General features: G+C 39.7%; 1 protein-coding gene across 2 annotated transcripts in view; it reads right to left on the reverse strand.

The window, feature by feature from the left end:
- STAM (signal transducing adaptor molecule) overlaps window positions 1-13912 on the reverse strand; it is a 93530-nt gene extending 79618 nt beyond the window's left edge. Inside the window, exon 1 of one of the 2 annotated variants that reach the window (XM_073885624.1) lies at window positions 13654-13912. Coding sequence is in view for 1 of the 2 variants with exons in the window: in XM_025892013.2 (XP_025747798.1) it covers window positions 13654-13693 (40 nt within the window). In the remaining variant the exon portion in view is untranslated. The remainder of the gene's footprint in view (window positions 1-13653) is intronic. The other variant, XM_025892013.2, reaches the window with a different exon arrangement.
- Window positions 13913-14162: the final 250 nt, after the last annotated feature.

Here is a 14162-nt window from a genome sequence, read left to right on the forward strand (position 1 = left end):
CTTAGAGAGATTACAGGACTCTTCTCTGGGAATTCCAGGTCAGCCCAAGAGGAAACACCTAAAGATTAGATAGTGACATGGAGGGATAGAGAGAAGTTCCACAGTAAAATGCATACCACATCAACTTATGAAGTTCAGTCAATAAGGCCTAACCATATGATCACAGGTTCCAAAGTGCTTTCTATTTCTCTAGTATTAACCATGGGCACACAACCAAGGATTATCAGCTGAGAAAAATCTTCTAACATGAAGATGAAGGAAAAGACAAAACAGACAAAAGAAAACAGAATAAGGCAAGTTAGAAAAAACAAGAGCCTATGTAGGAGGGAAAACTTCAAAAGAAATCATTATCCTCTGAAACAAAAGCTATACAGAAGTAGAAGGTAACCTGTCTTGACTGGAACACTGTAACTCCAAGAACAGATAGGATGAAAGACAGCATCACCATGATCCCCACTAACATTTTCATTTTTTTTAACCTGAGGTGGGTTGGGGGTAGGAGGCCTGATCCATACCAAGATTCTTACCTGTAAGGGTTGGTCTTGGTGAAGACAGTGAAATTCCTACTCCTACTTCCCTTCAAAGCCCTGTTGCCTGGTTCAACAGACAATACTCATTTCCCCATTTTGACCTACTACTAAGAGCTGGAGATTTAAAGCAGAAAATAGCAAGCAGCCAATTCTGTCCAAACTCTATGCAGGCTAATAATTCCTGATCCATAGCAAGCCCCAAGGGATAGAGCAACACCTACCAATTAGTCACTGCCACTAGAGAATTAGATTAAGTATCTAATAAGGTGGCAGTGGGGTGATAACCAATGAGTAGTGGGTACCTATGCCTAGTCACCCTACCATCTTCTAGTAGGGGAGATAACAAAAGCAGGTTATTCACACAAATTCCTGGTCTAAGAACACAAATATCCAAGACAGCTGAGATCTTGGAAAGGTGACTTATTTGCAGGAAATAATACAATCTGGACAGATATTCAACAAAATGGAATACGTTTCTAATCTATGCCAGGCCCTATCTGAAGTAGCTTAGCCTCTAAAAAAAGAGATGAAACCAGCAGATAGAGACCTAAATAGATGACAGAAAAAGTGTTACAGAAAAAAATGGAAACCCTGAAGCAAGCTGGAAAAAAAAAGGTAGAGACCTGGAGGGAGAGAAAAGGAGAATCAGGAAAGGCTTCTTGATATACGTAGAAACTAAGAAGAGAACAGGATTAATAATAAACTCTTTTGTTTCTATTTAAGTAGTAAATATACAGTAGAGTATAATAAAGAATAAAGTTACGAAAACAGAAGTATAACAAAGAATCTAGGCTGGCTACAGTAGAGACTACTCTGTGAAAGCGTGGAACCACTCAAAAGCCTAAAATACAAGATGAGGTGTTTGTATTAAATCAAGAAACAAAGCCAAGAGAATTTCTAGCAAGGAAATAATCTAATCAGAACTGGACTTTCGAGGGGGGGGAAACAATCTACTCCCCATATGTGAAGATGGTTTGCATGAGGGAAAAGAAGAAAACATAATGAGAAACTAACACTACTCTTGAAACTAAACAGATTACTTAGAAAGCAAATGTTGAAATACTGTTTAATTTCATTCAGGCTTCAGGGTATACCAAAAGGATAACTGAGTCAAATTTACCTGTCACTGTTCAAGCTTCCATAATAGACTATAAATCCCTTGAAAATAATAACAATTTCTACTTTGGGCAATTCTTTCAGTATTCATGTTCTCGGCCTAAGGACTCAATAAATACTAAACCCACTCATGTAATTACAGTATGAATCCATAAAACTCAAAGAAACACATATACCTTTAATAGCATCTACTTCAATGATTTTCAAATTTTACTTTTCAGTGCGGGAAACCCTCTACAATGCAACTGTGATGCTACCCATCTGGAGCTGGTGCTGTTCACAGGTTGAGGGCACAGAACTCCACAAGTTTCCCCACTTCAGACATAAGCAACAAGCTCTAGGGTTCCCAAGTCCTATGCACTTCTGCCCAGCTGGCTCAAAATCAGGGGTTCCCATTATTCCCTCAGGTTCGTTAATTCACTGTAACAACTCACAGAACTCAGAAACGCATTATGATTACATTTTTATTACAAATATACAAATCTGAACCAGCAAATGAAGAGATGCATAGGACTAAGGTCTGGGACAATCCCAAACCCAAAGCTTCTGTGCCCTCCGGACAGATCATCCCCCTGGCACATCAATGTGTATCACCAACCAGGAGGCTCAACCAAGGTTTGGTGTCTCGAGTTTTTATTGGCATTTCATTATGAAAGTATGACTGGCTATCTCCTGGAACTCAATCTCCAGGCCTCCCACCCCTCCCTGGAGGTCTGGCTAATATCATATGACTCAAAGTCCCAACCATCTAAGTCTTTCTAGAGTGATCGGCTTCCATGCTGAGTCATCTCATTAGCATAAACTAAGATATTGTCCAAGGAGTCCTTCTTGAATAAGATGCTTCTATCACTCAAGAAATTCCAAAGATTTAGAGGCTCCCTCTCAGGAAACAGGGACAAAGACCAGTCACACACTTTACTTTTCAATACTCTCTTTTATAAGAAAAGTTTACCTTCAAAGAAACTCAACATGTAAACCAAATCCAAGTGGAACTGCTCTGAGGAATCTCAGAGCTCTACCTCATAGACCCCCAACCCTTAGGAAGCCAAAGAAAATTGAGTGAATCATCCTGATCAATATTCTCTAACATTTACTTCATCTTAGAAAAGGAAAGCAAGTCATTACTTTGATCTGATAGTGTATTTAAATAATTAATTCATCATCCTTACTGACTCGTAGACAAGCAGGCCTTTTAAAATAAAAACAGTGCATTTTTGTAAAAGAAAACACTTAGATCTTGGAATCTGTCACCTCCTTAAAAAATATAATAGCTAAACTTATTAAAACAACTAAAAATCAGTAGTTTACTAGAAATGATATGCTTATGTCTGATCAAATATAAACTGCCTATTAAGGTAGCTAAGTATGATCACACAGTTCTGAATTAAGGTGTACCCAGAAGTGTATGGTACAGTCATCAGCAAGTACAATGAACGCTCATGAACTACCTTCTTTACTCTCTGATACATTAACAGGATCAGTACCTGACTCAGACTTATGTAGATCCAAACTCTAAAACTATTCAGATCATTTACTGATGCTGCCTCAAGATCATTAAGAGCAGCAGCACAGTTCTTCTCAGTTACAAATATTTTTTAAATTGAAAGAATAAAAACTATTAGTAACAATTCAACATGGCTTTATGAGTAGCAAAGTCAAAAAACTATTTTCTAAGACAAAAACAGAGGTTGGAGGGAAGGTAAAAGTGAAACAAGGAAAGAGACTTGCTTCTAAAGAGTTCAAAGCTTCATAATAATCTCATTTTATCCTCAGATTATCCTTACTTTAATACAAAGCTCATTTTATTGTGCTTCACTTTATTGCACTTTGCAGATACTGTTTGTTTTTTTTTTTTTTTTTTACAAATTGAAGGTTTGTGGCAACCTTGCTTTGAGCAAGTCTATTGGCACCATTTCTCCATGTGTCCCATTTTGATAATTCTTAATATTTCAAATTTTTCATTACTATTGTATTTGTTATGGTGATCTGTGATCAGTGATTATGATTTGCTAAAAGCTCAGATGATGGTGAGCATTTTTTAGCAATGAAGTATTTTTTAATTAAGGTGTGTGCATTGTTAGACATGATGCTATTGCACACTTAATAGCCTACAGTATGATATAAACTTAACTTTTATAATACACCAGGAAACAACAAAATTCATTTGACTCACTTTATTGAGATGTTCACTTTATTACAGTGGTCTATAACCCAGGCCACAATACCTTCAAGGTATGCGTGTATACAAAGATCTTTGATGTTGCAATTGTAACTGTTTTGGAGCATCACAAATTGCACCCATATTAAGACAATGAACTTAATAGATAAAGTGTGTGTTTTTTTTAAGATTCTATTTATTTATTTGACAGAGACCCAGCGAGAGGAGGAACACAAGCAGGGGGAGTGAGAGAGGTAGAAACAGGCTTCCCGCTGAGCAGGGAGCCCGAGGCGGGGCTCAATCCCAGGACCCCGGGATCAAGACCTGAGCCCAAGGCAGACCTTTAACAACTGAGCCACCCAGGGGCCCCTGAAGTGTGTGTGTTCTGACTGTCCACTGGCCATTCCCCCATCTCTCTCCCTCTCCTTGGGCCTCCCTATATTCTCTGGGACTAAACAATATTGAAATTAGGCCAACTAGTAACTCTACAATGGCCTCTAAGTGTTAGAGTGAAAAGAAGTGTCTTTAAATCAAAAGCTAGAAATGATGAAGCTTAGTAAGGAAGGTATGTCAAAAGCTGAGATAGGCCAAAAGCTAGGTCTGTTGTACCAAACAGTTAACCAAGTTGTGAATGCAAAGGAAAAGTTTTTGAGGGAAATTAAAAGTGATACTCCAGTGAACATGCAAATGATAAGAAAATGAAGCAGCTTTATTGCCAATATGGAGAAAAGTCTGAGTGGTCTGGAGAGAAGATCAAATCAGCCACAACATTCCCTTAAACCAAAGCCTCATCCAGAGCAAGGTCCTAACTCTCTTCAATTTTGTGAAGGCTGAAAAAGGTAAGGAAGCTACATAAGAAAAGTTTGAAGCTAGCAGAGGTTGATTCATGAGGTTTAAGAAAAGAAGCCATGTCCGTAAGACAAAAGTGCAAGGTGAAACAGCAAGTGCTAATGTAGAAGTGGCAGCAAGTTCTCCAGAAGATCTAGCTAAGATCATTACTGAGGGTGGCTACATCAAACAACAGATTTCACTGTCAACAAAACAGTGGCAAAGGATGCTTATAGTGGCAAAAGATGCCAACTAGGCCTTTCACAGCTAGAGAGAAGTCAATGCTTGACTTCAAAGCTTTTAAAGATAGGGATTACCCTCTTGTTCAGAGCTAATGCAGCTGGTGAATTTAAGTTGAAGTCAATGCTCATTTACCATTACAAAAATCCTAGAATTATGCTAAATCTACTCTGAATTATGCTAAATATACTCTGCCTGTGCTCTATATATGGAATAAAGCCTGGAAGACAGCACATCTGTTTACATGGTTTACTAAATAGTTTAGCCCACTGTTGAGACCTACTGCTCAGAAAAAAAAAAGATATTCCTTCAAAATATGACTGCTCATTGACAACGCACCTGACCACCCAAAAGCTCTGACAGACATGTACAATGAGATTAATATTGTTTTCATGTCTGTTAACACCACATCCATTCTGCAGCATGTGGATCAAGGAGTCATTTTGACTTTCAAATCTTATTATTTAAGAAATACATTTCCTGGGGCACTGGGTGGCTCAGTCAGTTGTGTGTCTGACTTCAGCTGATTTCAGGGTCCTGGGATTGAGCCCTGAGTCGGGCTCCGTGCTCAGCAGGAAATCTGCTTGTCTCTCTCCCTCTGCCCCTCCCCACTCTCATGCTCTCTGTGTCTCTCAAATAAATAAAATCTAAGAAATACATATATACACATATATATATTTCCTAAGGCTACAGCTGCCATAGATATGAATTCCTCTGATGGATCTGGGCAAAGTAAATTGAAAACCTGGAAAGGATTCACCATTCTAGATGCCAGTAAGAACATTCACAATTCATGGTAAAGTCAAAAGATCAACATGAACAGGAATTTGGAAGACAGTGATTCCAGCCATCGTGGATGACTTTGAGGGGATTAAAACTTCAGTGGAGGAAGTAACTGCAGATGAGGTGGAAACAGTAAGAGAACTAGAATTAGAACTGGAGCCTGAAGATGTGACTGAATTGTTGCAATCTCATGAACAGATGAGAAGTTGCTTCTTATGGATAAGCAAAGAAAGTGGTTTCTTGAGGTGGAATCTACTAGAAAATGCTGTGAAAACTGTTGAAATGTGACAAAGGGTTTAGACTATTATATAAAAGTTGATAAAGCAGCAGCAGGGTTTGAGAGGATTGATTCCAATTTTGAAATAAGTTCTACTATGGGTAAAATGCTGTCAAACAGCACTGCATGCTACAAAGAAATAAACAGTTCAATGAAAGGAAGAGCCAATCGATGTGGCAAACTTCACTGCTGTTTTAAGAAACTGCCACAGCCACCCCAATCTTCAGCAACCACCACACTGATCAGTCAGTAGCCATCAACATCAAGGTAAGACCCTCCACCAGCAAAAAGATTATCACTTAATGAAAGCTCAGATGATGGTTAGCATTTTTTTTTTAGCAATAAAGTATTATTTATTTATTTATTTTTTAAAGATTTTATTTATTTGACAGAGACCCAGCAAGACAGGGAACACAAGCAGGGGGAGTGGGAGAGGGAGAAGCAGGCTTCCCGCTGAGCGGGGAGCCCGATGCGGGGCTCGATCCCAGGACCCTGGGATCATGACCTGAGCTGAAGGCAGACTCTTAACAACTGAGCCACCCAGGCGCCCCAGCAATGAAGTATTTTTAATTAAGGTATATACTTTTTCTAGACAAAATGCTATGGCATACTTAATAAACTACTGTATAATGTAAACATAACTTTTATATGCACTGGAAAACAAAATTCATTTGACTCCCTTTACTGCAATATTTCCTTTACTGCGGTGATCTGAAACAGAACCAGCAAGATCTCCCAGGTATGCCTATACTCAAAAAGAGGAGACTGAGAAATCTGCCTAGCAATACCCAGAAAAACTATGCAGAGCCTCATTTGAATTTCAACAGCCTTCTCAATGGATTGGAGAACTTCTGATAAGCAGCTACTTTTGATTTTCTCAAAATTTATAACTATCAAAGATTTGGGGAGGTGAGAAATGCTGACAGGATGACTGCCCATCATGTTCTGGCTATAGGAAAAAAAAAAGGTTAATCAGCTTAGAGATGTACAGTTCATTAAAAATGGCTAACGGAGAAAGCAAGTCTTAAAGAAATTATTGTCTTTTTTGAGATTATGGTTACCAATTTTTCCAAAATGTTTCATCTAATGTTCCTATCCCCCCCGACCACCAGAGACTGTTCACAAAGAAAAGCCATCTGAAGCTCTACTAACCAGAAAGGAAGTAGGCGTCAAAGGAACAGCATGGAAAAAAAGCACAAAATAGAAATGAAAACCTAAAAAGCTATACAAGGAATACCTTACAGGAGAAGTAAAATCAAAACAGAAGAAACAATGAGTACAATTTCTTAACCCAATGGTTATCAGATTTTTAACAGGCCTGTGTTCTAAAATTTTCACATTTCTCCCCTGAGCATGTTTTCACAGTAACTGATTCCACCCCTTAGAATCTGAGTAGCCTCTAGAGGCTCCACAACTATTTCTAACTTTATTATAAGAGAAGCTAAAATGTATCCATTGCTTACTACACAGCAAGTACTGTGTTAAGTCCTTTATATGCATCATATCCTTAAAACAACCCTAATCAAGACTAATGAAGAGAAGGCTATGTCAGGCCAGAGGAGCCACACCTAAAAAAGTAGTAGTATAAAACCAACAAGGAAATATGCCTTGAGAAACATAGTGGAAGGTGAGGCTGAAGAGGTAAAAAAAGGAGCTAAATGATGGGCGCCTGGGTGGCTCAGTTGGTTAAGCGACTGCCTTCGGCTCAGGTCATGATCCCGGAGTCCTGGGATCGAGTCCCACATCGGGCTCCCTGCTCAGTAGGGAGTCTGCTTCTCCCTCTGACCTTCTCCCCTCTCGTGCTGTTTCTCTCTCTCTCAAATAAATAAATAAAATCTTTAAAAAAAAAAAAAAGGAGCTAAATGCTATACATGCCATGCCAAAAAGTTCAAATTCCTGTGAAAGTTGAGATTCACTGAAATGCTTTAATCAGAGGAGATATATGATTATTCTACATTTCAGAAATATTATCAGCCACCTAGAAAATGACTGAGGACAGGCTGGAGGCAAGGATAACGAGGCTACTGCACTAATCAGAGAGTTCAGTGATCTAGCAGCGGCAGTGAGAATAGAAAGGCTGGGAGGCAATGAGTTGAGGGAAAACAAATGTGGATTCAAGAGCTTATTAGGAAGAGAAAGCATAGAGACTATAGCAACACGGTATCCTTGAGGGCACGTTCAGTGTACTTGGCACACAGATGACAGTATGTGTCTGTTGTTTGGAATGCAGAAAATTACAACCACAGAAGTCAAGAATGACTCCCAGATTCTTGACATGTGTGACTAAACTGAAGTACCAGTAATCAGAACAAAGGAAAAGCACACTTGAGAAGAAAAGTTTGAGTATGATTTTGAACATGCTGTTGAAGCATATTCATCTCCAGTAAAGAATTAGAATGTCATGTGTTTTTATAACTATTCCTCATAGCAACTCCATGGGGTATTTTAACCCCTATTTACAAAAGTGGAAAGTGAACTTAGAGGGCTTCTGTACTTGCCCATATTGTGCCCATTTACTAACAGCAAATGCCACACCTGCAATTTAAACCCAAAGCCCAAAGTCTTTCCATCACACCATACTGCAGGAGAATAAATGTAGCATTAACATTTATGAAAATTAAACTGGCTGTGGCTTATAGACTAAAGACATGGCCAAGTCTGTAAGAGACGAACTGGGCCAAAGTACTCTGATTAGGAATGCAAAAAAGTACTATTACAAAAACAAAGACATGATGACTTAGCAGAGGCAGAGTAATGATTCAAAGATGCCTCTAGGGTTTCAAATCAGGATAACTACAACACTGTAAAATTACCATATAATGAAAACAGAACCGGACTGGAAAATAAGTTCGGTTTTCTGATAGACTGATTTCTAGGTGATAACACCAAACAGAAATACAAGACTGGAGATGCCAAAAAAAAAAAAAAAAAAAAATCAGTAATTTATTATTTGATAAATACTTACTGAGTACTTACGGTGTATCAGATACATCAGATAATGTCCCTAGGTATTAGGGATAGAAATGAAAAGCTCTCATCCTGTGGAGTTTATACTCCACACAGGACACAATCCATCAATTAATGTCAGGTAATTGAGTACCATAAAGAAAAATGAAATAGAACAAGGGAACAGAGTGAGGAAGTAAAAATGGATCTTTTTTAAACAGTAGGTAATTAGAGAAAGCCTCTCTTAGAAACTCATTTGAACAGTCTTGAATGATGTAATGGACATCAAGATCTTCAAATACCCAGGGGAAATACATTGCAAGCAAAGAAGACAGCACAATATAGAGATAAAGGCAGGAATGACCCTGGAGTGTTCAGACCCAAGAAGCTTAGAATGAGAGTTTGGAGGTCAAAACTGTATCAGAGACACAGGAAGGGGCCTAACTGTAAGCCTTGATAAGGAATTTGCATTTCCCTGTGGGATGGGAAGCTACTGGAGGTTTCTGAGCAGGTAAGTGACATTATCTAAGATTTTTAAAAGATCACTGACCTTTGTATATAAGAACTGACTATAGGGGGCAACTGTGTAGCCCAACTATAAACCTCTTGCCACAGTCTAAGAAAGAGATATCAATGACTGGAGCAAGATAATAGAAGAAGTGATGAAATTCTGGATATATTTTTTTAAAGTAGAGCCAAAAGATCTTACTGATAGAATGGATGTGCAATGTGAAAAAAGAAAAAAGCCATGATGACTCCTAGACATTAGAGACGAGTGACAAGAAATAGCGATGGTGCCATCTAAACGAAATAGGCAAGGATGAAGAAAGGAGGATGTTTAGATAAGAAAACTAAGAACCATTTATCACTATATCCCATACTAAAGATAAGGAAACTGAGGCACAGTGTCACTGCTGATAAGCAGCAAAGTTGGGAAATGAATTCAAGTAGTATAGCTCCAGAGTCTGAATTCTTTAAGCTAAATTTCCTAGTAAGACTGCAAGGGGAAAAATGTCAAAGAATTTCTAGAACTGAGCCTGAGTCTTGGTTCGACATTTGGAAGTCACAAAAAGGAGAGGCCAAAAGACTAAAAAGGAGCTAAGCAGAAAATTAGAAAAAGTTTGGTGTCCTGGAAAACAAGTGAAGAAAGTGTATCAAAGAGGAAAGCTAAGAGATCAACAAAGAAATTTTGGAATTTCTTTGGACTAGGAATTGACCGTTATTTTTGGCAAGACTGAAGTCACTAGGGACTTTGAAATAAAAACTTGATGAAGTAAGTTATAATTCAAGTTGGACTGAGTAAGAAATACAACATCCAAAATGAGATTCATGTCTTCAAAAAATGTCTGCTGAATGTTTTATTACTAATCTACATGCTTGGGATATAGAATTGAGCAAACCAAATCCCTGTCCTCTCGGAGCTCACATTCTAACAACACATTTCAGCATTTCTTACAGGGAAAAGCTATGGTCTGTATTTTGCCTCTTTGTATAAAATGTTACATTATACAAATCAGTGAATTTCTGATTCACCAATTCAGTTTATGAATAAAGCTAAAGACAGTTAATTCTGAAGAAATACAAATGTATACAATGTTAAGAGATAATTAAATCAAGTGACTTAGTATGACTACTGTAAGGTCACATACTCATTGGACAAAGTGACAAAGAATGTTGTTAAATTTATTCTACACACCATATTCTATATACTTTACTAGTAAAAAAAATTAACATGAGAGTCTATTATACTCTTTCCAATTATTATTTACTGGGAGTCTCTGACATGTCTCCTCAGGATAACCTCTCATATTTTCATATATGGATCATGAGGAGAGAATTGATCCAAATACCAGAACCTGACTAACTTTAACAGGTAAGCTTTCCTGGAGCAAAAGAATGTCCTTACATTCAAGAAGCTTACTGTCTAGCAGGCTCAAGTGAGACAGTCTCAATTAAACAAACATTTATTAGGCACCTACTGTGTGGCAACTAATAAAATAAGGAGCATAATACAGGATATAACTATCTTTAATATTAAATAATGTGGTAAAGACAAAGTGTTGCAGGAGTTTGGAAAAGGGCAAAGATTACAGTGGGTTAAAAGAGTGGTTCTCAGCTGGGAGCTATTTTGTGCCCCCAGGGGACGTTTAGTAATGTCTGAAACTTTTAAAATCATGGGGGGCAGCACTGATGAGGTCAGGCAGGCTGCTAAACACCCTACATTGCAAAGGACAGATCTCCACAACGAAGATATTTATCTCATCCAAACTGTCAATAGTGTCACTACTGAGAAATCCTAGGCTAGAGTAATCAGGAAATGATTCAATAACAAGCTGGATTGAGTTGGTGTTTAATCATGAGTACATGTAGGCACATGTAGAAATGCAGAAGAAATAAATTAGAAGTGAAAGTATAAAAGCTGAAGGAGCCTATGTTTGAACTGACTGGTGTAGGTACTGGGAATGAGTTTGACATTAAGAAATTTATTTAAACCCAGTGGAAATGTGTCTTTAAAAGTCAGTAGGATATAAAAGTGAACGTAGTTGAAAACTAGATTATATACAGCCATGAAAACTAGATAAAAGTTCTGGAAACAGAAGGAGGTATTAAGAAATTGTTTTATTTTGAGCATTTGCCCTAGAAATTATTGTAATGTTATGAAACTGCTTGAGAGCAGCAACCATGCCTTATTTGTCAATCTCTTATGTCACTGAGACAGTGTCCTGTAAAAGATCTTTCTAGACTTATGATGGGGTCAAGTCTCAATAAACCCATAGTAAGTTGAAAATATCCTAAGCCAAAAATGCATTTAGGGGTGCCTGGGTGGCTCAGTCGTTAAGCGTCTGCCTTCGGCTCAGGTCATGATCCCAGGGACCTGGGATCGAGCCCCGCATCGGGCTCCCTGCTCGGCGGGAAGCCTGCTTCTCCCTATCTCATGCCCCCTGCTTGTGTTCCCTCTCTTGCTATGTCTCTGTCAACTAAATAAATAAAATCTTTAAAAAAAATGCACTTAATTCACCTAACCTACCAAACATCACAGCTTAGCCAGCAGAGTGCTCAGAAAACTTACTTTAGCCTCTAAATCATCTAACACAAAGCCTATTTTATAACAAAATGTTGAAAATCTCATATAATTTATTGCATACTGTACTGAAAAAGAAAACCAGAATGGTAGTATGGGTGCAGAATGGTCTAAGTATATTGGTAATTTACCTTCATGGTTGCGTGGCTGACTGGGAGCCGCAGGGGCGGGGGCCGCTCGCTGCCTAGCATCACGAGAGAGGATCATACCCACCGCATATGGCTTTCCCGGGAAAAGATCCAAATTCAAAATGCAAAGTACAGTTTCTACTGAATGCATATCCCTTTCACACCATACTAAAGCTGAAAAATCGTTAAGTCGAACTACTGTGAGTCGGGGACCATCTGTACTGTGTGCTAAGAGTTTATTGAATTAAATGCAATTTTCCAATTGTTTATTAAGTATTATTGGCTATCTCTAAAGTTCCATCCACTGCTGATTCAGGCCATGCATTTAAACTGGAACCAAAAATTGCAATCATTTAGTAGGTGACTACTATATAAGGGCACTATAGTAGGCCCTTTACACATATATTTCATTGAATCACAATGTATTTTTCCACTCTTTAAAGATGAGCACTCTGGGACTCAAAGAGCTTCCGTTACTTGCCCATGATTTCACTATGAGCTAGGCAGTGGCCAAGATGGGAATGAACCCTTTTCTAGTCTTAACCCAAACCTCCAAGTCTCAGTGACATGCTCTAAGGAAGAGTTAAAAAGCAAAAATCAACACATGCCACTCGTAATTAAATTATACAAAGTAACAAAAAGCAATTCCATAAGGGTATCCTTATATTTCTTTACCACAGTAATTAGTCATGGTATTTGGCTTGCTTTCATTCCATACTTGTGTGCCAAAGTAGTGCCTAAGTGCATTCAAATCACCCCAAAATTCTACTCCAGGAAACTCAGTCTTGTAATTATTACCCTCAGACCGGGGGGAGGGAGCTAACCTGTTGAATTGGTATGCTCAGTACCCAAAACCAGTGACTCAGAAAACAGAAAAACCAAACAAAAAAGGCATTTCAAAATCAAATCAGCATTTTCAGATTTAAGGTCCTCTTCCACACTTCTTAAAGTACTGAGAGGCAGCCTAAAGAATGCAGCACAATGGCTCGGGTCCTGAATTCGGTTTCAGTTGCTGCCAAGTATTCCATTTTCATCTCTCCCAACGTTTTTGAGAGTCTACCCTTAGCCAGAAGCTCTCGCCTCCCGTTTCAATTAAAAAAAAAAAACAAAAAAACGATTTTAAAATCCTCTAAGGAAGCTCATCTAAAACATTCTCCTAGTTCCAAACGTTTAACGTTTATCCAGGGAAACACTTTATTGGAGGGCGTATAATCTTACCCTAGATGACGTACTGCTCAGCTCTCAACTCCCTTCTTCCAGAAGCACTGTCCCAGCACCAGAAGCTACACGAGCTGTTCCTCCGAGGCCCTCCACATCAACCCTCTAAAGCAGTTCTTTCGAAACCCACAACCCTCGCCTAAGGCCCACTTCGCAGGCTCTCTGAGAACCATCTCTTTCAAAAAGGATGAGCCAAGCCCCCAACCTCCTCCAAACTCTTCAAAAAGGAGCCTCAGGAAAGGGGAAGCACTCAGCCCCGGCCAGGGGCTCAGGAACGCACGCAGAGAGCGGGCAGGGTGGGCTTGCACTCCTGCGCGCGGTGGACAGGGAGCGGCACAAGCACTTACCAACATCCTGATCGAAGGGATTGGTGGCAAAGAGAGGCATCTCCGCTGCGAGCCCAGGTGTCCGCAGAGGCTCCCCCTCGACACCACGGGCGTCAGGGAGCGACGCAGGAAAGAAGACTCGTCAGGCAAAAACAGCAACACAGACGGACTTCACAGGGTTCGCGACAGCTCCACCTCTCACCGACCCCCAGCAACCGCGGCGGCGGCGGCGGCGGCGGCAACAGCGGCAACAGCGAAGGCGCTGACAAGGCCCCCCGCGTGGAGCCTGTCGGGAACCTGGGCGACCACGGCGCTGCCTGCTCAGAACCTGCCCGGCACCTGCCCCGCCAAAACAGACTCCAACATAGCACCTCCTCTGCCTGACTCCCCTTGTGATCGGTCATACCGGAGGGTGGGAGTAATGCCTGCGTTTTCTGCTTTTGCTTTGGCCAGGAGTCTCCGGAGGAAGGGGTCCTCCAGGCGCGCCGAAGCCGACTACCGAACCCAGGAGTGAATCAAGAGACTGAGAA

This window comes from Callorhinus ursinus, unplaced genomic scaffold, assembly GCF_003265705.2.
Source record: "Callorhinus ursinus isolate GAN/ISIS: 27379988/994484 unplaced genomic scaffold, GSC_fseal_2.0 scaffold63, whole genome shotgun sequence".
Taxonomy (NCBI): domain Eukaryota; kingdom Metazoa; phylum Chordata; class Mammalia; order Carnivora; family Otariidae; genus Callorhinus; species Callorhinus ursinus.